Below are 27356 nucleotides of genomic sequence, written 5' to 3'. Positions count from 1 at the left end.
CCAAAAGAACATTTATTTTCAAATTGAGGCCACAGAAACAGAACCTCCCCCTTCCTGGCCTCTGCCACTCCCATCGGATAATTCCTCAGACTCCACAATAAGACGCCTCTTTGGCACATAAACACTTCTATAGAAACCCCCTGTTTACAGCTCAACATGTTTTGACTGTGGTGCCTTCTTTGCAGCCTCCTGGGACAGAAGCTCATTCCAGAAAGCCACTTTCTCACTTTTCAGCTTCTCGGCTGCCCGAGTGTTGACACCAATCTGAAGGTACCCTTCTTTCTGGTCATATGCTGGCCAGTGGGGAAGCCCCTTCCCGTTGGGGTTCCTGGAACAAAATCAAACAGAAATTCCCCAAAGCTGCTGCGTGGTCTTGGACATCTGAGATTGTCAGGGACCCCCCTCTTCATTTCTGTCAAAGGCTCATATGCCTCAAGAGATATGAGGATGACTATGTTGTGGGCAGCTAGTCCATCATGGGGAGCTCTCATCTGAGAGGTCACAGGCGGGCTTTTGACCATCACACGTTGGAAGCTCCCCCCACCCAACAGACACGCCGTGTCCCATCCCAACCCCGCTCCATGTCTGTCAGCAGCTCACCCATTCCGAGCAAAGTTGGCCCAGAATTTCATCACCATCTTGCTGAGATTGATCTCTTCTTCTGAGGCACCATCTGTGGGGAGGGGACAAGGGCATTGTCCTCAAAGTGTGGTTCATGGGCAGTAGCAGCACTTGAGAAATTGTTAATAAATTCAGAAATGGGGGCCTTACTCCAGACCTACTGAGTCTAAGCCTGTATTTCAAGAAGATCTTGGGTAACACAAGTGGACTTCGACTTGACAGTTACCACTGATGCTGGGCTCATGAAGGGCTGGAGTCGATTCAAAAGCTAATTGCCTTGTCTACTGTGCCCTCCCAACTGCCCTTCCCTCTGCAATGTTTCAGGGACACACCTTAGGGTTTCTGCTAGAGTAACCCCACCTCCCAGGATGCTCTCTTTTGGGTCTTTTCTCGGTGTCCTGGATCCACACACATTTTCACAGAATCTGGAATATAACCGACCTGTAAGATCCTGCAAAAGTCACCCACCCAGGAAATGCCCAGAGGCACTGAGTGTAATGAACAGTTCTGTGATGTGTTACACACAATTTGTCTATAATTGCTAATGGTTAAGGCATTGAAGACTCCTGTGAAAAGTTTTTTTTTAAATATTACACACCTAGATATATTACGATATTAAAAGATATCAGTTTTAGATAGATGGTTGGATAGAGACACACATGTTAGTCCGGATTCAAGGTTAATAACAACTCTAACTTTACCCTCACACACATTCTGATGTGTTCTTGTGAGGGTAGTGTGACTGGTAGCCTTCTAGCTCTGAGGAGGGCCCTGCAGGTGACCCAGTTTCCATCTTGCTGATGCCCAGGTCTGGATTCTTAGAGTGACCATGGGTGAGGGCACAAGGATACGCATTCTCCATCAGGTACATTAGAGCAAGAGAATGGCTGGGACCTTTGTCCTTCCACCCCACTATGGTGAATTCAGGAAACTAAGACCTGGAGAGAAGGAGGAACTTGCCCAAGGTCACCAAATAAACTCGAACCCAGATCTCCTAACTCCAAGTTTATAGTCACCAAAGGGCCATCACCTTGCAAAATTGGAGCACCAAGGACAGAGAAGACTTCATCCCCGTGGTCGCCTATCACCGTCTTGGGTTTCAGCTCTGATGAGAAGCTTGGGCGATACTGAAACTCGTACATGTAGGTCGGGACTCCAGCATCTGGAAAACATGGATTCATACACGGTTCCCTTCAGCAGACACACACCTGATGGTATCAAGGTCTCTGGGGGCTGTAGGCAATAAGGAATTGGGGGCACGCCGAGTCCTGAGTGAACAGCAACAGCACTAGTAGCAGCTGCCCACTGTGAGAGCCAACCGTGTGCCAGCCTTGTGTGTTCCTACAGGACGCCCCTGGTTATGGGCACAAGGAAAATTTTGGAAGTTTTTCATCACTTGCTTAAGGGTGCATAGTTGGGGGAGGCAGAAAAGGATTTGAGCTGGGTGTTTATTGAATAAGTAAGTGAAGAGTGAATGGATGAATGGTGAAACCTGGAGTTGCTGCTGCTTCTGCTAAGTCGCTTCAGTCGTGTCCGACTCTGTGCGATCCCATAGACGGCAGCTCCTCCATCCATGGGATTTTCCAGGCAAGAGTACGGAGTGGGTTCAAACCTTGAGTAGCTCCATTCTAAATAAAGTATTGGGGCACTGGATCAGTTCACACAAGCCACTTTTGATGCATCCACGCACAAGGACATCCATACACGCACACTTTATTGTATTTCATTGCTAACAGGCTAGTCTTCATTTCCTTTGAGAATACCTGCACCCTGACAGGTGTCTTCCATTATGTCCATTGTTGATCCTTTCCAGTGATTTTCACATGTATTCCAAGAAGAGTGAAGTAAATTCAAGTTGTGAGCCTGAAAGTGCAGACTTAAATACAAACCTCTGCAGAAACGGGAAAATTTGCTCCCCGTGTCTCGGGAAACCTCAGTCTGGCATTTCATTTCCTTTGTGTCTGTCCTCTCACGTGTCTTGCTTCCTGCGTGGCCTGGGGAGTGTGCAGCAGTGGCAGAAGGGAGAAGGGGCTGAGGAAGGGGACAGCCCCTCTCTCCTGGCCTCTCTCCTCCCCGCTCCTCTCCCCTCTCGAAGCCCCAGGACGATGTCAGTTTTCCTGCTGATGCTCAGCAGAGATGCCCGTCTTTCTCCTTCAGGGCTAACTCGTGGGGCCCCCACCTGGGGACCTCTGTGCTTTGCATTATTGTTATGCCACAGCCAGTGACTCTAATGGGGAAGGGTCAGGCCCCAAGGCAGACTGGTGGGGAGATCTCACAACATCCCCTCCCCCCCTTGGGGATACTATCACATTTGGAAAATGCCAAAAAAAAGAAAATGAACAAAATGATCACTTACAATTGCACTGCTCAGAACAATCTCTGTTAAGATTTCGAACTTATTCCACTTATGCATATAAAATTATGATACTATTATATGTGTTATTACATATGACCATAATAATTGCTTCGTATCATTAAAGTTTCCCCACAAAGTAGTTTAACAATATGTGCCATCCTGACAGGAGGATGTAAAATAATTTGTTTCATTGCCTCCCTCATCTCCCACCTTTGCACTGTGGTTTAGCAAGAGGTGGTTTTTGGAGGAAGCCGTCCTCTGTGGGCCCACAAGCCACTTATTAAACAGTTGCTTCAGGGTGTCAGCTTCCCAGGTGGCTCAGATGGTAAAGAATCTGTCTGCAATGCAGGAGACCCAGGTTCGATCCCTGGGTCGGGAAGATCCCCTGGAAGAGGAAATGGCAACCCACTCCAGTACTCTCGCCTGGAAAATTCCCTGGACAGAGGAGCCTGATAAGCTACAGTCCATGGGGCCACAAAGAGTAGGACACGACTGAACAACTTTACTTCAAGGTCAAGCAGAGATTGCCATAAGGAGGGGCTTTAACCTTGGCTCTGCCATTTTAAAGTTTTAGAAAAAACTCATGATCCAACCATAGGGGAAAGAACTTTCACAAATGGGAGAAATTATTTTGGGGAGCATGTTGCCCAAAAGATATTTTTGTTCATTTTTTTCTTTTTAACATTTCTGCCTTAAAATTCTGAAATTTATTAAATTCCTACAAGCACAACACAAGTCTTCAAAAGAATAAGTTGGGCACAGGTTTGAATAATAACATTTAGGAACAACAAGAAAAACAGAGGGAAGGAAAGAGCTAGCAATAAAAAATACACAAATTTAAACCGTGTGATGTTTGTTTTGCTTTTTTGGTAAGGAGGGGCTTATGAAATTGGCAGCATTATTTTTATTTTTTAATCTGAGTATCTCAACAGAGAGAATTAAGAAATACTCATTCTTATATACTGAAAGCAATATAATTGGGTTTTCTTGGTCCCAGGCAGCATTCCTGATCCTATGCTTGACCTCACACTATCCCCAGCTCCACTGGTTAACAAACTAGTTTGAAGCTAGCTCTGACCTTGGAAGGCTTTTAAGACAAAACCTCCAATATATGCCGTGTGGCCCCACAGACTACTGTAATTCAGGTGAGGGACCCGGGGCAGAGACTGTTGGTGTCTCCCCATGTCCCCTGCTTCTGGGCACACTGGCCGGAGTTCCACCTCCTGCATCTGTAGCTCTTTGCCTGAGGTCTTCGGCAACCGGAGACCACACTGTCCACATGTGCAACAGGTCAAAGTCCCAAGGAATTAACTGCCCTTGGGAACAGGCTTCAACTGACGACTCATCAAAGCTGGAGGATAAACACGCCAGCTCTCCTGTCACTCACTCGGGAAAACCCTGACCACGTCTTCTGCTGGTTTCCCAGAGTTCCCCAGCTCCAGGTGTCCATGGGGGACAGTCGCCTGACAGCAGCGTGTAGGCTGACTTCCTTCTCCATTCGTGTCCCTTCCCCACTCCTCTACCAGTGTTATCTGGGATCTCCCCAAATACACTACCTGCATTTAGATCCTTTTCTCAGAGTCTGCTTCTGGTGGAAATCAAAATAGGACAGTGCCCCAGCCCTGGCTATATGGAATGGACCTTGACGTTTTCTTATATCTTTCTATGCTGAGGGCTAAGACAGAATACAGTGTGAAGCTGGTGGGGTCAGTGTCCCTCTCCTGTCCAATGTCGAAGACTCACCTCTGTGGTAACGGGCCGTGTTCACAGATGGGACACAAAAAAACCCATCTGCAATCAAGTCCAGGAGCAGGTCTTTCTTTTGGACGGGGTCATGTGTCCCTCCTAAATACTTGTCAGTGGCCACTGGAGCCAGTTCCTCAGGGATGTTCTGAAATAGATCAAAAGTTGAAGTGACCACCGAGCCCTGTGAACAGCCCGGGCTTCCCCAGTCAGGGAGGAAGGCTTGCATTCATGGTGAACCTCTCAGGCCCCATGCCACCGCTCCCGCCCACCCCTGGTGGTAAGGTGGAAAGGCAGAAAAGTAGGAGCTGAACCCTCCCACCCCGAGCCCCAGTCTTCATTCTGCCATTAGCTGCTCTGCAATTGGGAACAAGCCCCTGCCCCTCTTTGGTGATCAGCCAGTTCCCGTGATTCCTAGAGCCTTACAAGGATGGGGTAGGACTTCCATACGAGTGATGTGGCCATCTCCTGGTCCATCTTGCCTGCAGAGAGTGGGAAGCCCATGAACTGTTAAAACAAAGGTTAAGCAATTGTGAAATCATCAAGAAATAGCAGGAAAAACCAGTGTGACCAGCAGATCAAACTAAACGGAGGCTGAAGGTCACTTTGTCATGCGTTTGTTGGGCATGGGTTTTTGATGAGTTTTGGACTCAAATGGACTTTCATATCCAGAGACCAGGAGTGTAAAGAGGATAATGTAATTGTTAAGGGAAGCTGTCCTATTCCGTGTGTGTGTGTGTGTGTGTGTGTGTGTGTGTGTGTACACACAAACTATTAGAGTCCCCAGAGTGGTCAAGACAGAGAGGGAAGATTTCGGCCAGTCTAGTGTTGAAGTGAAGGGCTCTGGGGCAGATGACACGCACCGCACCAGTACCTCACCTGTGTCAGAGAACTGGAAAAAAGCATGAAAGTGTTAGTAGCTCAGTCGTGTCTGACTCTTTGCGACCCCATCCACTGTAGCCAACCAGGCTCCTCTGTTCGTGGAATTCTCTAGGCAAGAATACTGGAGTGGGTAGATATTCCCTTCTCCAGGGGATCTTCCTGACCCACGGGCTTTACAGGCAGATTTGCTAGTCAGATAACTGAGAGAGCCCCAAATGCTGCCATTATGACTTTGGTCCTTTGGTATAACCTCTGAAATCATTCTGAAGAACCATAGAACTCTGCACATAACAACTCCATTAAAACTTGGCCTTAAGAGACTTGACCAAACTCCAGGACAGCTAAAGGAGGCTTAAGGCCATGTCCCCAGGATGACCGCCGGCCCCCTTAAAGAGTTCTGGGCTGCCAGGAGATATTACTATTTGTTCTAGTCAAAACCTGATGATAGGCACGTTGGTCCCTGAACTCCCTCTTAAAGCAGTTACTTTAGAACTGTTGTAATTATAAATCTTTCCTTTGTCCCTTTAAATGTAAATCTATCACCCAAAGCTGTTTCCTCAAGGACCTGAGAGCCATCTCTATGAAAAACAAACATTCAGGGGATAACTCTTGCTCTGTCCTTCAGTCCCTGTGATAGGATAAAGGCCTAACTTCAGGGGAAGCTTGATTCTACTTACACCACTGCCGCCTGTCATAAAGACAGAAGTTTGTTTCTTCTCCAGATAAATGCCAGCTAACAAATCCAGGTGGTCCAGTCACATGGACAATCCACCCCACCCCACCCCACTCCCACCCACTCCTTAAATAAGCTCCAGGCTTTCATATCAGGGATTGGGCTCAGTTCAGGATGGATCATATCCCTCTAGCAGGGATGTAACTGAATGAAATGTTACCACTTCACCTAGGGTCTGGCTTTGTTTATCTCTGTCAGAAGGGAAAGCCCTTCCTAACTTTGAGAAGTCAATTTTAGCTCAGGAGGAAGCAGGCTCCTCTGGATCTTTCCAGTGAGATGATTGAGAGCATGGGTGGGGTGGGGGTGATTTATGGAGAAAGCATGAAAGCAGCAAGCCTGAGGCGAGAGGCTGCAGGTTCCAAGCCCCGCTCTCCTTCACTCCTGGGCCCCTCCCCCTTTCCAGGCCTTGGGTTTTTCATCTGCCCAGTGATGATCTCTACCAGCCCTTCTGGCAGGATTCATGGACAGGAGGACAATCAGAGAGTGTGTGGGGATGCGGGTCCCCAGAACTGACCACCCAGATGACAGTGTGGACCATGAGAGATGGTTTCCATGGAAATGTCAGCTTGTATGAAGGGGACAGCTGGCCTGGTCCCAGAGAGAGGTCTGTGACCACGGATGGGAGGGTGATGTGACGGGCACGGGAGATAAGTCTACGAGACCTGAATTTCTCACCAATGGCAGAATCCAGCCAAACTCTTGCTTGTTGATTCCGACGATGTAGGGAACGGGGTTGAAGTTCTTTTCAGCCAGCATCTCTATGGGCATCTTTGGCAGCACCACTCCGTCCACCACGGTGGGCAGGAAAGGATAGGTCTGGGGAAGAGGGCAGAGTAGTGTCTGTGCTTCCCCTTCCAGGTCACACTGCATCTCCCTCTCCACCTGCCGAAGCTCATAACCAGTATCACACACCTGAGTCCTAACAAAGGGGGATAGCTGTGTGAACCCCAGAGGAGAGAACTCTGAGCAGGGGACGGCAGTGGTCAGGTGATAGGGACAGATCTTCAGTCAATTTGATATAAAAATATATAATATAATGTGCATATATTTGAAGTGTGTATATATATATATATATATATATATATATATATATATACACATCTATATGTCTCTTTCCAGTCTCATTCAGCTCTCATTATTTGTGGTACTTAAGCTTGAAAAAGTTACTGTGACGGACATCCCTGGTGGTCCCCCAGTTTAGAGAATGTCTGCCAATGCAGGAGACATGGGGTTTAATCCCTGGTCCGGGAAGATCCCACAGGCCTCGGGGCAATAAGCCCAGAGGCTGCCGTGTGCCTAGAGCCTGTGCTCCACAACAAAAGAAGCCACAGAAATGAGAAGCCTGAACACCGCAACTAGAGAGGAGACCACGACGTTGCAACTGGAGAAAAGCCCGTGCAGCAGTGAAGACCCAGCACAGCCAAAACTAAGTAAATAATAGAAGAATCAACTAGGGAAAGAAAAGAAGACAACAGCCAACAAGGACTCAATGGTTCCCTGGGTGATGCGACTGTAAAGCCCTTGGCCGTCAGCCCCACAACAGAGCCGCCCACTATGCTCTTTTTTTTAATACACCTTCATCTCATAAAATCACAAACATAGCTTGTTTCTCAAGGCTTAGTCATACGCTATAGATGTTGCTTTAGCATATTCTTAAGCAGCTCGACGAACTGATTGGCAAATAACCTTTTCCTTATTCTGGATGCTCTGCATTGTTGATTCATTAACACTGAACTCTTGACCAGCAGCACTGTCGCCCATGCCTGAAGGCAGTTTGTCTGATTCTCGTATTTCTCACAAGTCAGACGCATCGTAGGCTGCCTGCACTTAGGAACACCAGACGGCCCTTCTGTCTGGGGTCGGGATTATTTTAAACAGCAAAACTGACAGTACAAAACTCAAGAATGCAAACGGTGGCACTAAACAGGACCATGAGATGGTATGTTAACGGTATTAGAGATGAAACAAAAAGACAAAAAAGCAGCTCCTTGTTTGATCTCTGTGAAGGAAAGGGAACCCTCCTACACTATTGGTGGGAATGTAAATTTGTGCCGCCACCATGGAGAATGGTATGGAGGTTCCCTAAAAAGCTAAAAATATCATTATTATCTTACCCTGCAATCCCACACCCAGGCATATATCCAGAGAAAACTCTAATTCAAAAAGACACATGCATCTCAATGTTCACAACAGCCCTATTTACAGTAGCCAAGACAGGAAAGCAATATAAATGTTCATTGCCAGAGAAATGGATAAAGAAGATATGGAACATACATATAATGGAATGTTTCAGCTATGAAAAAGGATGAAACAATGCCATTTGCAGGAACATGGATGGCCCCAGAGATTACCATACTAGGTGAAGTAAGTCAGAAAGAGAAAGTCAAATGCCATATGATATCAGTTATATGTGGAATCTAAAATATGACACAAATGAACTTATTTACAAAACACAACAGACTCACAGACAGAAAACAAACTGTGGTTACCAAACGGGAGAAGGGGCCGAGTAGGGATAAATTAGGAGTTTGGGATAAGCAGATACAAATCCTACATATAAAACAGGTAAGCAACAAGCCCCTACAGAAGGAGCTATATTCAATATCCTCTGATAAACCATAATGGAAAATAATATTAAAAAGATTGTGCATATGTATGTATAACTGAATCATTTCACTATACACCAGAAATCAGCCGAACATTGCTAATCAACCATACTTAAAAAAAACCACTTTTTTGACTGACTAGGTCTCCTTTGATCCTCTACACCTTTTAAGGTAAGACTCCCCAGGGAGTCTGCAGAGAGGCCAGGACTGAGACACCACAGAAGCAATGCCACCAGAACCTGGTGAAGGAAGCTTTGGAAGGTGGGAGGAGACAAAGGAGATGGAGGCTGCTGTTGGACTTTCCCACGTGGCTGGGAGGAGGGTGGTGTCCTAAGGACTGAATTTCACAGCTCCTTTCCCCACATCCCTGCAAACAGTGCGACTTGCACAGTCAGTCAACCTGAAACCCCCAGGAGGCAATCCAGGCTCCTCGTGAAGGCTCCTGAAGAGCCCCTTCCCGAGTCATCGTCACTCGCCGCAGTGGAGGTTTCTCCTTCACCTTCTTTCTCCCAACAGGGCGATTTTAGGAATGTAAACAAGACCATGGGCTGGTTAGGGACAGGACACAGAGTTGATGATGGAGACCACTGGCCTGGGGGTCGGAGTACTGGGTTCTAGTCTGATGACTGGTCTCCTGCCGGGGCCACCCGGACAGCACTCTATCCCTCTCCAAGAAAATCAAGGAGCTACTATGGCTCTGCATGGGAGAATTCTGTCATTCATATGTAACTGGAGCTTAAAGGTGTCAAAACTTAAAATCCATAATTAAGAAACGAAAGGTCCTTACCTTTGTTGGGTCTTCCAAGAAATCAAGAGTGAAAAAGTTCTGTGAAGACAAAGACAGAGGTTGTGGTGAGGAGGCTTCCTGGGAGGAAAGCTGACCTCTGTGAGATGTGCCCAAAGGTACCAAGTGCTCCCTCCTGGCTCCTCCCTGGCTGGGCTGAAAAGAAGCAGGCAGGATGCCCTCCCCTGGGCACCAGCACAGGATGCAGGGGTGGGATGGGGGAGGTGAGCTTGCAGAGGACTGTTGTTGGTGCCTGCCCTGCCCTCCACCCGTTTCCCCTTCTTGTTCCTCCAGGAAACAACACCCTGATTTTCCTTTGGGGACCCCCTCTTCCCCACTCTCACTCCATGATTGCAGGCATCTGTATGTGACCTCAGGTGCACCAAATCCCTGAATACAGAGATTAATTCAGGGATGGACACGTGCCCATGTCAGTTCAATAGAGTTTACCCAAAACTTTTGCTGGAGTTGATGGAAAAGAGGGTTTCTAAGCAGATAGGACGTAAGACTAGAGTATTGTTTAACTTCCCTAGGGGCCAGATCTGCCTAAGAGCGAAGCCAACCCAGAAAGGTAAATGTGAGGGATAGAGACAGATTCTTAATAACACCATTCGTGCATCCAGATCCAGCCATGCCTGAAGCCATCAACTCCTGAACTTGTCAGTGAGTTACCTGAAGATTCTGTCACAACATATTCCTCTCTCTTCTCAAAGCACTTTGAAATGAGTTTTCTCATTTTACATTAGAAAATCCTGACTCATACAAACTCACTGAAAATCCTCTGTGTTGTTAGTTTACCATGATTGTACTGACTTTATTGTTACACTGTAGCTAACAGGCCTGACTAGTATGTATGAGGTCACCAAAAACGGTCTCTCCATTATGTGTTGTAGCCCTGCAATCCAGGTGCATGTATCCGTGTGTGTGTCTGTCTGTGTGTGTGTGTGTATTAGCGAGAGAAGGTAATCATGGAAACACTTCTACATGATCTCAGAAAACTCAGGAGGATTATAGAGGCTCCGGGTTTTACCAAAGTCACATTCTCCCTGTATAAACTGGACCTCATGTGCCACATTGAGAGGTGCTGAAATAAATTTACATCCCTTCAGGCATTAGAAAGCAGTTGTGTTTTCATTCTTTGAACATATTGGTCACATCATGTGAGCCTGAGAAGCCAGAATCTAAGTCCCAAGGCCACACTGGAAAGATCAGGGTCCAGTGTTAGAGACTTGTTTCTGGGGGTCCAGGAATACCGTCTGGAGTCCAGACAGAGAGCCCAGCTGCTTCGGTTACTCTGGGCTTTCTTTCAAACCCTCCCAGACATAGAGGATAGTTTCTATTGGCACAGGTGCTGTATTTCCGGGTGTCTGTCCTGCTGTGGCTTCTCTGTGATGACTCACTGCCACAGACATCCATCAAGCCTCACAGGTCACCTTCCCTGTGAAGCATCCTTGCTTGGTGTAACAAACACTTCCCCTCTCTGTATTCCTACCATACAGAACCCACAAAGTTTGTGGGTGTGTTTCTCCCTGGAAAGTTCCTTGTGAGCAGGGAGAAGAGATCCAATTCACGTTCGCATCACCCTCTCTGTTACCACCCCTCCCTCCCCACACACTTAACACAGGTACATGGATGGATGAAGTGGTCAGTACATGGAGTACTGGTGAGTCAGATAGACAGGTGGATACATGGATGACACCTAGCAGATGGGTGATGGATGGCTCACTGATTTTGGAGGGATGGATGATGGAGTGATGATATTGGTGCCTGGATGGTGCATGGATAATTAATAATAGAGGTATGAAAAGTTTTGAATGGATTTGTGGACTGGATAGAGGAACAATAAGATAGATGGATAGATGAATAAATGGATGGATGGTTGGATGGATTAATGGTTTGATATATAGTTTTCTTAGAATAACAACTGAGGCAGAGTCTTAAAAAATCTAGAAGAGTGGCCCACCATTGGCTTAGAAATTAAATGGTTTCTAACTTAACTAAGAGAAATTGTGATAATCTGCCCAAAAATTTTTCATATTTCTGTCCCTAAAATCAAGATGGTAGTTACCTCTGAAATATTAAGTTTTAAAATTTTATCTAAAAATGAGAATAGAAAAATAAGTTTTGATAGACCTAGAGGATTATTAATTGTTCATTATGTTCTTTTTTTGACTTTGCTAAAGTTTGAGATATTCCATAATAATAAAGAAAAATAGTTCCCCATTCAGATCCAGAGGCTGACACTGCTCCTCTGAGGTGAGAAACTATCCCAGGCAGTTTCTCCAGGGCAAGGGACAGCTGAAATGGTGAAGCCTGCAGCCATGTTTCCAGGGTGGGGGGCTTGTTTTTCCAAGAGAGTGGATGCACTTACCATCTTTTGCATTATCTCCAAGAGCTCGTCCTCTGTCTTCTGGCGCAGGCAGTGAACAAGGGCAGCCGAGGTGGTGGTTTTGCACCCAGCGAAGGCAGCAATTCGCTACAGAGATCACAGGTGACAGAAGGGTTCAAGAGCCACGTCTCTTCCCTCCATCAATACCGAGGTATTCTGTCCCAAACTCAGTTTCTAAAGGCCCCGTGGTAGCAGAAAACACCCCAGACCAGGACTTCCCTGGTGCTCCAGTGGTTAAGAATCCACCTGCCAATGCAGGAGATCCAGGTTCAATCCCTGGTCTGGGAGGATTCCACCTGCTGTGCGGCAACGGCAACTAAAGTCATGCGCCACAACTACTGAACCCCCGAACCCCAGACCCCGTGCTCCATAACAAGAGAACCCACCACAGTGAGAAGCCTGTGCACCACAATTAGAGAAAGCCTGCAGACAGCAACAAATACCCAGCACTGTCAAAAATAAATACATAATTTAAAAAAATAAAATTAAAGTTTAAAACACTGAGAAAAAAAAAGAAGAAGAAAGAAAAAGAAAATGCTCCAGACCAGTTTGTGTGGGTCCTGGGTTCCAGTCATGCCAATTATACAGCCTCTGCACTGTTACTTTATGTCTGTTAAAATTGGCACAATATTCTTGAAATTGAAGACAGGCATCAGGGTATGGAGCTTAAAAATGTGGAATCCAGGATCCCACTGTCTAATTTTGAACATGGGCTCATCCGATTGTCAGCCATGTGGCCTCAGGCCAGTCACTTGCACAGTTAAGCCAGAGGGGAAGATGCAGGAGAGACGTCAGGAGCCAGGATGGTGGGAGCCTGGAAAGGGTGCACGGGCCGCCTGGAGCCTGGTCCAGTGTCTGACATGCAATCAGAGCTCAGTAGATGTTTGCTGAATAAATGAAATGACCGGAAAAAGTGGACAGAGTGGGGAGAGAGACAGAGAGAGGGAGGTAGGGCAAGAATAAGAATCTTAGATTCCTACATTGTCTTAGATTCCTCCCTTTAAGTGTGGCTGCTGCCCCCACCCCTCCACCAAACCAGCCTGACCAAAATGCTCCACATCACTGACTCTCTGAGGCACACTCCTCAGCAGGGCCTTCGTGTTGCTCACCCTTCCCTGTCTTCCTAACATTCTCCAAATAAACACAAAGTCCCCACGAGGTCCTATGTAGTGTAGCCCTGCCAATGGCCCCATCCTCAGCTCTCTGCAGGTCCTTTCTGCACTTTCTGCACTGGCCGCTTCAGCCTTCCTCACTCTCTCACTTGAGATGCCTGCTCCTGCCACAGGGTACTTGCTCAGGCTGTTCCCTCTTCCTGGATATTCTTTTCTTACCAAGTAATTTACTGCTTATCCTTCTCATCGCAACTTGTTGATCACTATTTTTTCCAGAAGCCTTTCCTGATAACTTCTCCCTATACACTGGACTAAGTGCTCCTTTTGGATTCTTTTGACATTAGGTACCTCTTCTCTATTGCTCGTCACAGTTGACATTTTATAAATTTTGCAGCTGTATAATTATTACTCTATCTCCTAAATTATAATAGAAGCCTCATGAGGTTGCCAGATGTCACATTATATCAAAACTAATTGTTGAGTGAATGAACGAATGAATGTTCCAGGAACCTACCCCAGTCACAAGTCCCTAGGGAAAATCCACTCCAGGCTCACATGAGGTCAATGAGTTCATCAGATTCAGACACTGAGGGAGGCAACACAGATGACAGGCCGTTGCCCATTGTGCAGCCCCGCACCACACCTGGCACACGTCGAAACGCATGTTCAGGGCAAAGTGCACCGAGGCTGGCAGTCCAGAGTCATGAGCCCGAGTCCAGCTCTGCCCTCATCACCGGCTGACCTTGACAAGTACTTCTGCTCTCTGCCCCAGTTTGCTTGGCAAGAGAACTGGGAGGTGGGGTGGGCTGTGTCCTCATCCTTCCTGGTCACTCACCCTCACTTCTATGATTCTTTGAGGATGTCAGCCAGACCCTGTGGTAAGAAAGGGCCCTGACAACTTCAGCAGAGGAGAGCATGGTGTAGGGACAGTCCAGTGTGAGACCTACCTTAGCTTCAGCCTTTGAGTCCTTCTTGACCAGGCCAGGAAGGAGGGCAACGCCACTCTCCGAGATGGCCCGGTGGAAGAGATTCTTGGCCAGGGGAGATAAAACCTGGAAGGAGAGTGGCAAGAAAGGGAGTTTATGCTCACGGGGAGTGGGGTCTTCAAGAGATCTACCCATCCATAGCCCTGTCCTTGCCTGTTCCCATGGAGACCGTGGGGCTCAGTGGACATGACAGGTCCTTCCTTGACCTGACTGACCTTGTTCCCTAGAGAGACCGGAGGATCCAGCTTCTCCAAGAAAACCTCTGCTAGAGGGAACCAGGAGTACAGAGTGAGGCATGCACTGATCATAACAGTCAAAGTATCTGAAAGGCAGCTGGAAATTTCTAGCATCGATTTAAACACATAGTTCTGATTTCCCATTTCCATTACTCAGGATTGATTTTAAAGAAATTCTCTGGAGGCAAACAAAAATCTCTAAGATGTTCATGTTATTTACAACAGTAAAGAGTGGAAATAACACAAGGTTTTAATACATGACATTGGGTAAATAAGGTATTTTTCATTCTTACAGGAAATACTAATGACCATACACACAAAGCATAAGAAATAATAATTAATGGTTAGGGAAACATATATGCTGTAATCTAAGGGAAGCTTTTTGGTTTAAAAATTCGTAGATAGAGATAGATGACAGATAGGGTGATTCATGGAAAAAGGGCTGTTCTGGGGGCTCAAATGGTAAAGAATCTGCCTGCAATGCAGGAGACCTGGGTTCGATCCCTGGGTCTGGAAGATCCCCTGGAGGAGGGCATGGCAACCCACTCCAGTATTCTTGCCTGGAGAATCCCCGTGGACAGAGGAGCCTGGTGGGCTACCGTCCACAGGGTTGCAAAGAGTTGGACACGACTGAGCGACCAAGCACAGAAGAGCACAGCAGCATGGAAAAAGACTGGAAACACGAAACTGTCCACGGTGGGAACCACTGGCCTACGGGATTGGGGATGAATGTTTACCTGGGGGGTTACCTACGATTTTCATCTTTCTCCATTTGATAAAATATAAAAAAGTTTCCTCTGAATATTCAAGTATGATCCCACATGTTTTAAAAATACAGTAAGAGTGCTCAGTAGTGAGGTAGTTGGTGTTTCTCACAGCTCCCAGGCCCTTCTAACCTGACTTCCATCTTTGCCTCCCTTGGCGTCTCCCTCATTCCCACGCCCCACACCACACTCCCAGGTCCCGTCTGTGTCCCTTGTCCCCTGTCCCATCCCCATCCCTCCTCCTCTTCTCCTTCCCCCAGCCCGGCGCCAGCCCTCAGCCCCAGAGCCTGCTGCCCTCCCTGCTGGGCACGGACAAGCCTCCAGAGCCCTCAGGGCCCACCTGTTCTCAGTGCTCGCGTCCTCCTGAACTGCTTTCAAGCCAAATAACAACACTTGTCCATCTTTACAGTTGCCTACGCTTATTAATAATTTACACCCACCTCTATTTTCCAAGAGAAGTTAAACTTTAAGTGTTAAAATGTGATAATTTAAATGTGTTTTAGTAAACACATTTTAATAAAATGTGTTTATTGTTTAGATAAAACTAAAGTTAAACTTTAACGTTAAATGATTAAGAAGGAGAGGATGAGCTCAACAGACACAGGTCAGGAAGAGTGTGTCTATTGCAGCTGTGGCTGCAGCTATGGCCCCAGAGGCTGAGCTGAGCCCTGAGCTTCCCGGAGGCCAAGGGGAGTCTGGCCATTAACTCTCCACCATCTGATGCCTCACAGAGTTGGGTCAGCCTTGAATCCAAGTCGTGGAAGTAACGGTCCCACGATGAGATGGGCTGGTCTGCAAGGGGTCCCATCAACAGCCACATCAGGGCCAGGAAGACTTACAAGAACGGAGACACTTTCCCCTCCTGCTGACTCTCCAAAGATGGTCACAGAGCCTGGATCCCCTCCAAAGTTGGCAATGTTCTCCTGGACCCAGCGCAGCGCGGCCACCTGGTCCAAGTGGCCCCAGTTCCCGCGGCTGTGCTCGTCCCCTGTGCTGTGAGTGAGAGAACAGGGTGGGGTTGGGAGCAGACATGTCCCGGCAGGGCCCTGAGGACCAGAGATAGGGCTGGGTGTCCAGGTGAGCCTTCTGGAAAGAACTGGGCTTCCATAGCCCTGACTCGGGGTCTTCACTTTCCTGCTGTTCTGCTCTGCTACAGGGCTCTCCACAGCCATTCTTCATCTATTGATGAGCATTTCCTATGAGCACATGGACTTGGCAAATATCCAAAGAAGGGAATACCTGGTGGAAGAAACAGCAAGTGCAAAGACCCTGGGGTCCAATGAACAAAAGTGTGAGTCTAGAACATGCAGCTACAGAGGGTCCTGAGGGTCTGGGTGAGGACATCCGTGTCATTGTAAGTAAGATGGGAAGCCATTGCAGAGATGACAAGATTCCATTTATGTCTTAAATGATCACTCTGGCTGCTGTGGAACCAAGAGGATTTGGTGGTGACAAGATGTGGGGAGTGAAAAAAAGAGAAGAATTCACGAGACCACAAGGTTTTTTTCCAGAGTAACTGGAAGGGTGTATTTGCCAATAGCTGAGCAGAAGGCCCTGTTGTTGGGAGAGGAGGAGGGTTTGCAGAGAGGGACAGTGGGAGTCAAGGGTTATGTTTGTTTATGGAGGAGTGAGGTGCCCTCAGACGTCCCATGGTGAAGGTAGGAGGCACTTCATGGTGTACTTGTGGGCTTCAGTGGAGAAATGGGACTAAACGTAGGAAGCTTGGATATTCTTCTTGAGGTCACTCAAGGAATTAGTGGGACAGAGAAGAAGATGCACACAGAGGCTGAGACAGGAGGAGGAGGGCCAGGGAGGAGCTGAGAAGGAGCACCCATGAGGGAGGAGGTGGCCAGGAGCCAAGAGAGGCCAGCTTTTCAAGAAGAACTGAGGGCTCACGTGTGGACCTGCCAAGGTTGGCCAAGAGATGCTGGGGAATGTGACCTGGACCAGAGTAGTCTGGTGTCTGGTCGGGGTGAAACCCTGGCTCATGTGGCAGAGGAGAGGCCAGGGGAGAGGAAGTGGGGCAAGGACACACAGTTACACTGTCACTGGGAGCAGACACAGGCTGTGGGGGGAAGAGCTGAGGGGCCTCCGTGAAGGGGACACGACCTGGGGCACGACTCCCCTGGGACAACCCTCCCCCGGCCCACAGGTCTTTGCAGGGAGGTGACCAGCCCTCTCCCGGCCCACCCCCCAGAATCTCAGGGTAAGAGGTCCTGGCGCCAGTGCATTCAGGAAAAGCTCAGTAACTGCCTGCTGGAGACCTGGTTCCTGTCCACGGAGAATCCACGCGGGAGACTCAGCCTTCACTCATGCATGTGCCAAAGTCCAGGAAGGCAATGGTGTGAGTGGGCCCAACGCTCCTCCCAGTAGATGTACCCCTGGAGTCAGATGCCCCTTACAACCGCCCAGTTCCAGGCACCCGTTCCTTCATCGACAAGGCTTCATAGAGCTCCCACATGAATCTGCCCCTTCCTTTTTTTAAAAAAATTAATTAGTTTAATTGGAGGCTAATTACTTTACAATATTGGGGTGGGTTCTGCCATACATTGATGTGAATCAGCCACGGGTGTGCATGTGTCCCACCGTCCTGAGCCCCCGTCCCAGCTTCCTCCCCACCCCATCCCTCTGGGTCGTCCCAGTACACTGGCTTTGAGTGCCCTCTTCATGCATTGAACTTGGACTGGTCATCTATTTCACATTTGTGATATACATTTACTTCCCAGGAGATTAGATGTGTGAGCCTCTAAGTGCTGTGCGGCATGGTAACTGTCATCTTAGAGATAGAGCAACATGCAAGGCAGCACAGTGAAAAAAAGATAAGTAGTTCAGAGGAGATAACAATGGGTTCGGCTCTGTAGGAATAATAGGAGTTTGTCAGGTAGATTCTATGTAAGAGCTCAAGAGTAAGTGGATCAGGGTGGCTGGGGAATGAGAATGTAGGTGGAGTCCAGTTATGAAGGGACTCAGATGTCTTAGTAGGGAGCATAGCAAGGATCCCCTTGAGGGCTTTCGTGACCAGAGTTGGGTCCTAGCACCCCCACACTGGGGATAATGTGCCACGAGGAGAGTCTAGGGTCTTACCTGAAGAAGCCCCAGATGCCCAGGCGGTACTGAATGGTCACCACCACCACGTTTTCATGGGCAGAGAGGACCATCCCATCATAGGGTGATGCTCCTCCCAACAGCAGAGCTCCTCCGTGAATCCACACCATCACCTGGATGGGGGGGACACAGCCATACAGGTTAGAGAAAGCAGAGCTGGGGAAGACCTCAGAGGCTGTCTGCTTTGGTCACCTACCCGTTCTCCAGCTGCGGCCCCGGCCACCACCCAACTCAGGGCACCCTGGCTGCCCCTGTCTGTCTCCCCTGCCCCAGGGCCACCTGCTCTCAGCAGCGCTCTCCATGCTGAGAACATCATCATGGGAACAGCAGAGGCTCGCACATCATCTCCTCCCCAACACTCCCACCACCCTCACTCCTGGACCCCTCACCCAGCTCAGCACACTCAGCATGCAGAAGCCCTTGGTTAGAAGCTGGTTTCAGCTTCATCTTAGTTACCTTTTGTGTGGTGATTAAACTTCTCATGTGAATGAATGATCATGTCAAGAAGCCTATGCCCTGGGTGGTACCTCATCTTAATATACCTTCTTGCTGCCTACTTCTGCTCCCCAAATCTCACCCATCCTCCAAAGCCCAGTCTAAAAACCACCTCCTCCAAGAAGTCTTCAACCATTTGATAAATGTGATCTGAAAACCTACTAGATGCCAGGGGCTGTGGCAAGAATTGATGCTATTCATAATGCAAGTCCCCCAATTTAAGCAGTTTACACAGCAAGAAAGAGAGAATAGCTAAAGTAATATTATAATGATTGTGTTAACAAAAAATTTGAAGAACTCATGCATGAACTATGTGCCAAGGATTAATTTAAGTATTTAAAAATAACACATCCATGAACGAGGGACAACTATTTTCCCGTTTCTTGGAAGGAAAACGGGGGCACTTAACCACCGAGGTCACGCAGCTATTAGGCAGTGGAGGCAGGCTTGAACCCAGGCAGTCTGGCTGCAGAGTCCATATGTTGAGCCACCCAGCACACTGCAGCCAGTGGCCATGGTACAGTAGGTTGGCTGCTGGGCAGGAGGAACTCCTTCCTTTCCAATCTAACTAATGCATCAGGAAGTTGCCTCGTGTGCTGTGCCAGACACTGCCATAAATCTTCATATTCATCACTGAAAACTCACGTGTGATTATCCCTGATTTGAGGAAACAGAGCCAGGTCTCTCAGGCAGTAAAAGGCAAAACTAGTATTTACACCCAGACTCTGCAGTTCCAGAGTCTGTGTCCACAGTAGAGGTTCTCCAGCCTCGGGCTCCCAGAGCCGCTGCTCCTCCAACACCTCTGATCCTTGACTGCCTCCGGGTGGAGGGACTGAGTTTGCAGTCATCTCTTGAGTGCAGGCTGAGCCAAGGGCTGGTCAGCAGTGATTTGCTGAAGAAGCCAGTCCAGCTCGGTGTGCATCCTCAAAGGCAGGAGCTGTGTGGTCATAGTTTTACATTCCTCTTTTCTCTTAATCCCCACTTCTAGCTACATGTGTGGGAGCACTAGGTATGTCACAGGCAAATGAATGAATGCATGAGTGATCAATTGTCCCCACCTCTTCAAGCTTCTAGTCCCACGTTCAGACACCCTCCTCCACATCTGGGCACCATGCCAGGGGTGTTCCTGGGAGATGGCTGGGTGCGCCCAGCCCTGTCTCTACCCCCACTGACCCCTCCTTTTCTAGCAGACCAGCTCCACGCTCCAGCCTGAGTCTGGAAGGCTGCCCTGTCTCTGGGCTCCATTTATTCTGGAAATTCTGACTCACTGCATCACTAGCCTGGGTCAAAGACAATTAGGAAGTGAAATTAACTACAAGAAAATCTTGATAGTTGGCCAAGGAAAGTGCAACCTTGTTGCTCCAGACTCTGCCCCCCAACCTGTGATACCAAGTGACAGGCAGTTGTCAGAGAGGGTCTCTGTGCTGAGGGGAAAGGCCACACACATGCTCCATGCTAGCCTGTGTCACACAGCTCCCGGCTGTTCCAGGGGCCCCGCGCTCTAGTCCTGCCAACCCCTACTCTGTGACCTCGCCTTCCCCTCACTGGGCCTCAGTTTCTCTGTCTGTAAAGGAAGCGTTGGCTTGTTGGCTTATCTCCAAGATTCTTTCCAACTCTAACTTTATGGAAATGACGTTTTACCATCTCTGGGTATCAGATTCCTAATCTAGCAATTAAAAGTCATCTTTCTTGTCCATCTATTAGCATGAGAGACATCAGAAAAATTAAAATGCATTACAGATGTGCAGCCATCTTCCCCAGGGGCCCTACTCTGGCCGAGGGGACAGAGGTGTGGGCAACCTGTGCTCCCTGATGTCAGGTTTGGCCATGGTGCTAAAGAAAGCCCCGGGGCCCCAGAAGACCCTTGGCCCTAGATGCCCCCCCACTTAACACCGCCTTCATCCCCTTCTAGTCTATACCAGCCTTGACGAGGGATTCCCACCGCTTACCGGCAGCCTGCTTCTCTTGGTCAAGTCAGCAGGGGTGTAAATATTTAGGTAAAGACAGTCTTCGGATATTTTAGGATTAATGCTCTCCATTCCGATGCTAATGAGTTCTGAGGACATTTCTGCCCACACTGTGCTTTGGGAGCACCTGGGAGGGGCAAGGAAAGAGAAGAATTCCTGATGTTCAATCAGAGATGATCAAGGAGACGTCTCCTGTAGTGAGACCAGGTCCTGGACTAGAATTAAGTCTGTAAACAGAGCTGTCTTACCAGATTCCAGACACTGGAATGGGTAAGCGGTTACCTGGGGGCGGGGTGGGGGGAGTCAGGATAGGGGGCTCTAGGGCTCACCAAGGTCTCTGAGGAGAGGACTAATGAGAAGGCCTGGCACCTCCCCTTTCAGGAGACTTCGGAATGCATTGTGTCAAGAAGATGCTACTTATGAGCCTGGAAGTGGATCATTTCCTGCATGCCCTTGTTGCAGCTGGCTCTCTGATGCATAGCCAGTCCAGGGTGCTCACTCTCCTCTACAGGTCAACCAGGAGTTCCAGTTCACGGGAGACTTCCAAAAACAGTGAGAAGCCACTCTGTTGGCCATCATTTAAGGCATGCAACAGGCCAAGGGCAAAATATTTGTGGTGCAACATTAGGAGAACTTGGTTCTAGTTCTGCCTCTGCCACTTACATGCCGGGTGACATTGGGCAAGTTCCTTCTCTGTTCTGGGTCCCAGTCTGCCATGTCTAAGTGAGGGGAATGATTTCTATAAGGGTCTTGCAGCACTGACATGCTAAGATTCTGTCAGCTCATCTTGTCAAGTGTTATGCATTGCCCAAATAATGGATCTTAAAGATCCAACAGTGGTAACAGGCAATACTTAATATTTAAAAGACATTGCTCCTTGTACGGAAAGCTATGACAAACCTAGACAGCATATTAAAAAGCAGAGACAGCACTTTGCTGACAAAGGTCCAAACAGTCAAAGCTATATTTTTTCCAGTAGTCATGTAAAGATGTGAGAATTGGTCCATAAAGAAAGCTGAAGGCTAAGGAATTGATGCTTTTGAATTGTGGTGCTGGAGAAGACTCTTGAGAGTCCCTTGGACTGCATGGAGATCAAACCAGTCAATCCTAAAGGAAATCAACCTTGAATATTCATTGGAATGACTGTTGCTGGTGCTGAAACTCCAATACTTTGGCCACGTGATACTAAGAGTCAACTTGTTGGAAAAGACCCTGATGCTGGGAAAGATTGAAGGCAAAAGGAAAAGGGGGTGGCAGAGGATGAGATGGTTAGATAGCATCACTGACTCAAGGGAGATGAATTTGAGTCCAGGAGATAGTGGAGGACAGAGGAGCCTGATGGGCTGCAGTCCATGAGGTTGCCAAGATTCAGACATAACTTATGGACTGAACGACCACAAAATCTTCAGATCAGGGGCTTCCCTGGTGGCTCAGTGGTAAAGAATCTGCCTGCCAGTGCAGGAGACACAGGTTCGATCCCTGATCTGGGAAGATCCCACATGCCACCGGGCAACTAAACCTGTGAGCCAGAAGTACTAAGTCTGTGCTCTAGAGCCTGGGACCCTCAACTACTGAAGCTTGTGCTCCACAAGAGAAGCCATTGCAACGAGAAGCCCACTCACTGCAACTAGAGAGTAGCTCCCGCCGTCTGCAACTAGATAAAGCCCGCACAGCATCAAAGACCCAGCACAGTCAAAAATAAATGATAAGATAAATAAAAGTATTTTAAAAATTCTTCAGATCAGACCCATGATATGGGTTCTATTATTATTCCCATTTTACAGTTGAGAACACTGAGGCACAGATAGGTTACAGAACCTGCCCACGGTCACACAGCCAGGACTATGCACTGCTTATGTGTCCGAGGACATTATCAACCACATTTCCAGATTTCCAGAAAGCAAGCATGGCGGCCCCCTGTATTGAGGTGCTTGGATCACATAGCTGTCAAGGGACTGTCAGTGCCCCAAAGAGACCCTTCTGATTTCCATCCGGGGGAGCTTTCCCCAGATCACCAAGGCAAGGGGATATAGTATTCATAAAAGGAGACAATAAAAAATTAATGGGAGAGTTCAACATCATTAGCATTGAGATAAATGCAGAATAAACTCTAAAATTACATAAATAATTATGATGCTAATAATTATTATTTTACCTATCCAATAGCCAAAACATTTTTTAATAATCTCAAGCATTGGCTAGGGTCTGGTGAATGATCATATATTAATGGAAAGAGTGTAGTTGGAACATTTCTGGAAGGAAATTTAACAAAAAGTGATACTCTTTTACTCAGAAATGTCATTTCTTGGAACTCAGCCCCAATTACTGTGAATGTGCATAAAGGTTTGGCTACAGGATGATTATCACAGTGCTAACGATGCTATAAAAAATACTAAGAACTTAATGGTCCTAAATAAGAGACTGGGTAAATAAGCTATACCTCAATACCCAATATAATATAATGACAGGCTGTGATATGTAATGACATATAACCATGTTCATGATACAAATGAGCAAAGCAGACATCCAAAGTATCTGTATTGGGCTTCCCTGATGGTCCAGTGGTTAAGAGTCTGCTTTGCAACGCAGGGACGTTGGTTTGATCCCTGTCTGGGACCCTCTCACAGGCCGTGGGACAGCAAAGCCGGGGTGCACAATGACTGAGTCCGAGCCCTACAGCCCGTGCTTCACAAGAGAAGCCACCGCAAACAGAAGCCACCGCATCTCAACTGGAGAGGAGCCCCAATTCCTTGCAACTAGGGAAAGCCCATGTGCAGCAACAAAGACCTAGTGCAGCCAATAATAACTTAATAAATAAACTAGTAAAATTATTTTAAAAGAGTGATATAATACTGTGATACAATAAGAAATATGTCTTTGGTCTTTCTATTTCCTGCAAAGTGTTTCTAAAACCCTAGGAATTCCCTAAGTGAAGAGAGTGACAGACGCATCATTCATTGTGTTAATGAGGTGGTTCTGGACCTCACCTCAGGGTGGAAACTAGCGACAAGAGACAGATCCTGGAAATCCCTAGAGATCCACGCATGTAGATGTCCTAGGTGTTCTGGGGGACGACTTCGACTTCTTTGCCCAACGTCGACACGGTGACTAGGACACACCAACCATTGCTGTCCTCCTTACTAGGCAGCAGTCACACCTGGGAGTTAGGAACTGGCGATACCCCAAAGACTCCCCACCCACACACCTCCTGGCCCACCTCTCTCCCCAGCTGCTGAGAAGATCAAGACAGGAGAATACATAGAATCATTACTTCTGACTCACCCCCAACACTGCTCAACTCCTTGTTTTATTCCAAAGCACTTAGCCTATTCTTCAGTTCAGTTCAGTTCAGTCGCTCAGTTGTGTCCGACTAGTCTATTCTAACATATTATATAATCTGTTACTTTGGATATTGCTCAGGATCTGTCTTTCTCTGCTACAAAGGCAAGCTGCATGAGGGTGGGATCATGTTTTGGCTCACTGATGGATTGCAGGAAACTAGAACATGCCTGACACACAGGAGGTGCTCCAGAAATATTGGTTGAATAAAAGGCTCTACAGTGCTGTGAGAATTCTGGAATGCTGGTAAGGATCTACAGTATCTTGAGGATTCCAGAACAAAGTATGAGCCACTCAGAGGATTGCCTTGGCTCCTTCCTGCATCCCTTTGAGACTAACATCCCCACTGAAAGATGCCAAAAGCCACAACCCGGCTTACATGGGAGGGTGAGAGGTGGTATTCTTCACGAAGGTCCATGGTTCTGCAGGCTGCGGCGGAGCAAACCTCAAGGATCCAAGAGGAGGCTTGGCAAAAGGAATTCCCAGGAAGATGGCCACAGGCTGTGCAAATCCTTTCAAGCTGACATATTTTCCCAGGACACTGCCCTGAGCAGTCTCCACAATAGGTGGTGAGGGTGGCAGCCCTGGTGGACATTGAGAGGAAATGAGGACACGTCAGTGGTGAAGCTTTGAACTGGATTCTGGGTGGACTTTGTTACCTTTGCTGTGTGATCCTGAATGTCCTCTCAACTTTCAAAGCTTCAGCTTCTTATCTGAGAGAGAGAGAAGATAACTGTCCTTCCTGACTCACAGGGTCACCAGAGGGACCGAGACTGGGGGGTCAGATTCTGTCTGTCCCGTTCCCACGGAGCAGACAGTTCCTTCTCACTGAGCTCAAATGTGTCTCCTACAGTTGCCACGTCAGTCCTGGTCCTCGCTGCTCGGGGATATCCTGCACCTTCATGAGGCAGGTGGCTTTAGTGTGACCCCTGTTCATGCTCATCTCTCAAGTCCTCTGTTGTCCATCCTCAACAGCTGCAGTTTGTTTAAGCATCCTACAGGAAATGATTTACAGCCTCTCACCCTCCCAATTGTTCCTCTTTAGATACAGACAAAAGGACAACCTCTCCCTCAAAGCGTGTGGCCAGAACAGAGAAGAATAACCCAGATCTGGTCTTATAGACACATCGATGACAGCCTTCAAGAGACGTGAAGTGGACAGATGCCCACTTGGCAAATTGGCAAAGGTGGAAAAGTGGGTGATGAGCTGTGGGGCATAGGCAACGATGGTGACTGCAGCGGTTACCACGTGAGGTACACGTAATGCTGTGTATTGAGTACTTTCTCTGTGCCTCGTGGACATTCCAGTGACAAAAGCCTCTCTAGGGAAACATTAATATGTCCATTTTACAAAAGAGGTACCTGAAGAAATGGAGGAAGCCGGTATGGATTTTTAAAAGATGGAAAGAGACTGACTCTATCCAGATAAACCAGCAGAAAGGGGATAATCAGCACTAATGTGCATCTTACTCTGCTCTTACCCTCAGTTCCAGGCCTCTCACTTTCACAGCACCAGGAGGAGGATTAAACCCAGGGTAGACTGTGCCGTCAGATCACTGACAGCCAGAGCACTGGGCCTGGACTCAGGAGACAGGGATGGAATTCATAGCGTGATTTTCCAGCTGACTTTGGATACCTACGTTCCCTCTCTGAGCCTTGGTTTTTCCATCTACACAGTGGTACAGATGCATTCTGAGGGCTCTTGCTGCACCCTTGTAGTAAGCATGTTTTCTATGCTGTGTATTCTGATGCTTTGATACCGGGAGCCTTGCTGATTCTGGGGGACTGCCCCTCCCAGAGTTAGCCGATCCCTGGAGACAGGAAAGAACTTTCTCTTCCAGCCTGCCAGAGGCTGAACCCCAACCACCTTCTTTATCAGGCCCTCCACAATGGCCACTATCATCCTGCCCTAATCATTCTAGGGCAAAGTACCTAACTGTTGTGGGCAGTCCCTAAGCCCTAGAGCATGGGGGGATTGGCTAGTTCCCTCACCATATCCAGCCCAGTCCACCAACCAAGATAAAGTTCTTGCCTTGATTCCTCCCTTCTTCCTCTGCCCCTCACACACCTGGGGGCTTGACCTTCGAGCCCACCAGGTGGTATCACGCCTCCTCCTCTGGGAAACTGGGAAAAACAAACTATCTCTTAAATGGCAATTGGCTCCTGATCCATGGGCTTTACCACACCTCAGAGTGTCTATTAATACACTGTAAGTTAAAACAACTCTTTTTTTTATGAATCATCGTCTTTTCACTTTCTCCAATTCCAGACACGCTTTAGAAACAACCCATTTCACACTTACAAGAGCCCAATGATGTAGATAGAAGTCTCACCCTCATTTTAGCCATGTAAAACTGAGACACAGAAGAGAAATATCCCTTGTTTAAGAACACACAGCTCCTGAGTGCTGCCTTGGCTGGGAACCCACCCACGATGACTCCAGAGGGGACATTAATACTGCAATAACCCACTTTTAGCCATATGTGGACTAATGATCAAGGGGGAAACACACGGAGCTCGCCAAAGTCCTCAGCTACTCAGGATAGGTGAGCTGGCTGCCCTCCTGCACGTGGCACGGCCAGCGCAGCTGCGCCTCTCAGTGTCTACCCTTCCTTTCGTCTCCTGTCGCCGCTGGGGGGTTGTTAGAGCCTCAGAGTCCTGACAGCGGGACCCGGCAGCTGCGGACCCGGCGGCTTGTCACTGCTTTGCCCTGTACGCTTCTCCTCCCCCTGGTCCCCCACAGGGATTCCAAAGACCGCCCGCTATTTGCATTTCAAGAGGACTCACCCCAAGCCGTGGAAATGGCGAGGGAGGTCAGGACCAGAGCGACGAGCCACATCGTGAGAGGACAGAAAGCTCTGCGTCCTCAGGTCTCTGAGCCTACCGACGGCCCTATGAATGAGTCCGCCCAGTTCCCGCCCCCTCCGGCTCTCCCCAGCCCCGCCCCCGCCGCCCAAGGGCCTGATAAGGAGACAGCAGAAAAGCTCTCCCTGCTCCCAAGATGAAAGGGCTTTAGTTTCAGCGGCCAGCCGGTCCAGGCCCCGCCCTCCTAGACTTTGACTTTTATCAAAAGAGCCTGCATTAAACTCCCTAACTACAGATAGTCACTGACTTTCAACCACTAGTTTCACAAGTGTCTCTCCTTTCCTGGATTCTAACCTTAGTGCACTCACTGTGAGCTACCCAAAGCAGGGATAAGCAAACAGAGGTCTTTAGACAAGGGCACACTTTTGTTGGG

The 27356-nt window shown here is 48.1% G+C and overlaps 1 protein-coding gene across 1 annotated transcript; it reads right to left on the bottom strand.

Annotated features, from left to right (window-relative positions):
* On the bottom strand, positions 1-27036 carry LOC136158683 (liver carboxylesterase-like). The gene is made up of 14 exons (XM_065920502.1): positions 26906-27036; positions 24498-24702; positions 20762-20906; positions 18297-18430; positions 16052-16205; positions 14174-14278; positions 12097-12201; positions 9729-9767; positions 7011-7151; positions 5147-5227; positions 4721-4868; positions 1652-1783; positions 601-673; positions 1-328 (listed from the first exon to the last, which is right to left on the bottom strand). Exons 1-14 carry the CDS (start codon positions 26955-26957, stop codon positions 145-147), a joined length of 1698 nt encoding a protein of 565 aa, XP_065776574.1. The 5' UTR covers positions 26958-27036; the 3' UTR covers positions 1-144.
* Positions 27037-27356: the final 320 nt, after the last annotated feature.

This window comes from Muntiacus reevesi, chromosome 2 (assembly GCF_963930625.1).
Source record: "Muntiacus reevesi chromosome 2, mMunRee1.1, whole genome shotgun sequence".
In the NCBI taxonomy this organism is placed as follows: Eukaryota; Metazoa; Chordata; class Mammalia; order Artiodactyla; family Cervidae; genus Muntiacus; species Muntiacus reevesi.
Note: the sequence above shows the minus strand (reverse complement) of the source record. Positions and strands in the feature narration are given on the sequence as shown.

Coding starts and splice junctions, on each gene's coding strand:
- LOC136158683 (XM_065920502.1), bottom strand. CDS start 26,957: ATGTGGCTCGTCGCTCTGGTCCTGACCTCCCTCGCCATTTCCACGGCT. Junction 4,869..5,146: donor GGAAGTCCTACCCCATCCTT/GTAAGGCTCTAG, acceptor GATCTATTTCAG/AACATCCCTGAGGAACTGGC. Junction 329..600: donor GCCAACTTTGCTCGGAATGG/GTGAGCTGCTGA, acceptor ATTTTGTTCCAG/GAACCCCAACGGGAAGGGGC.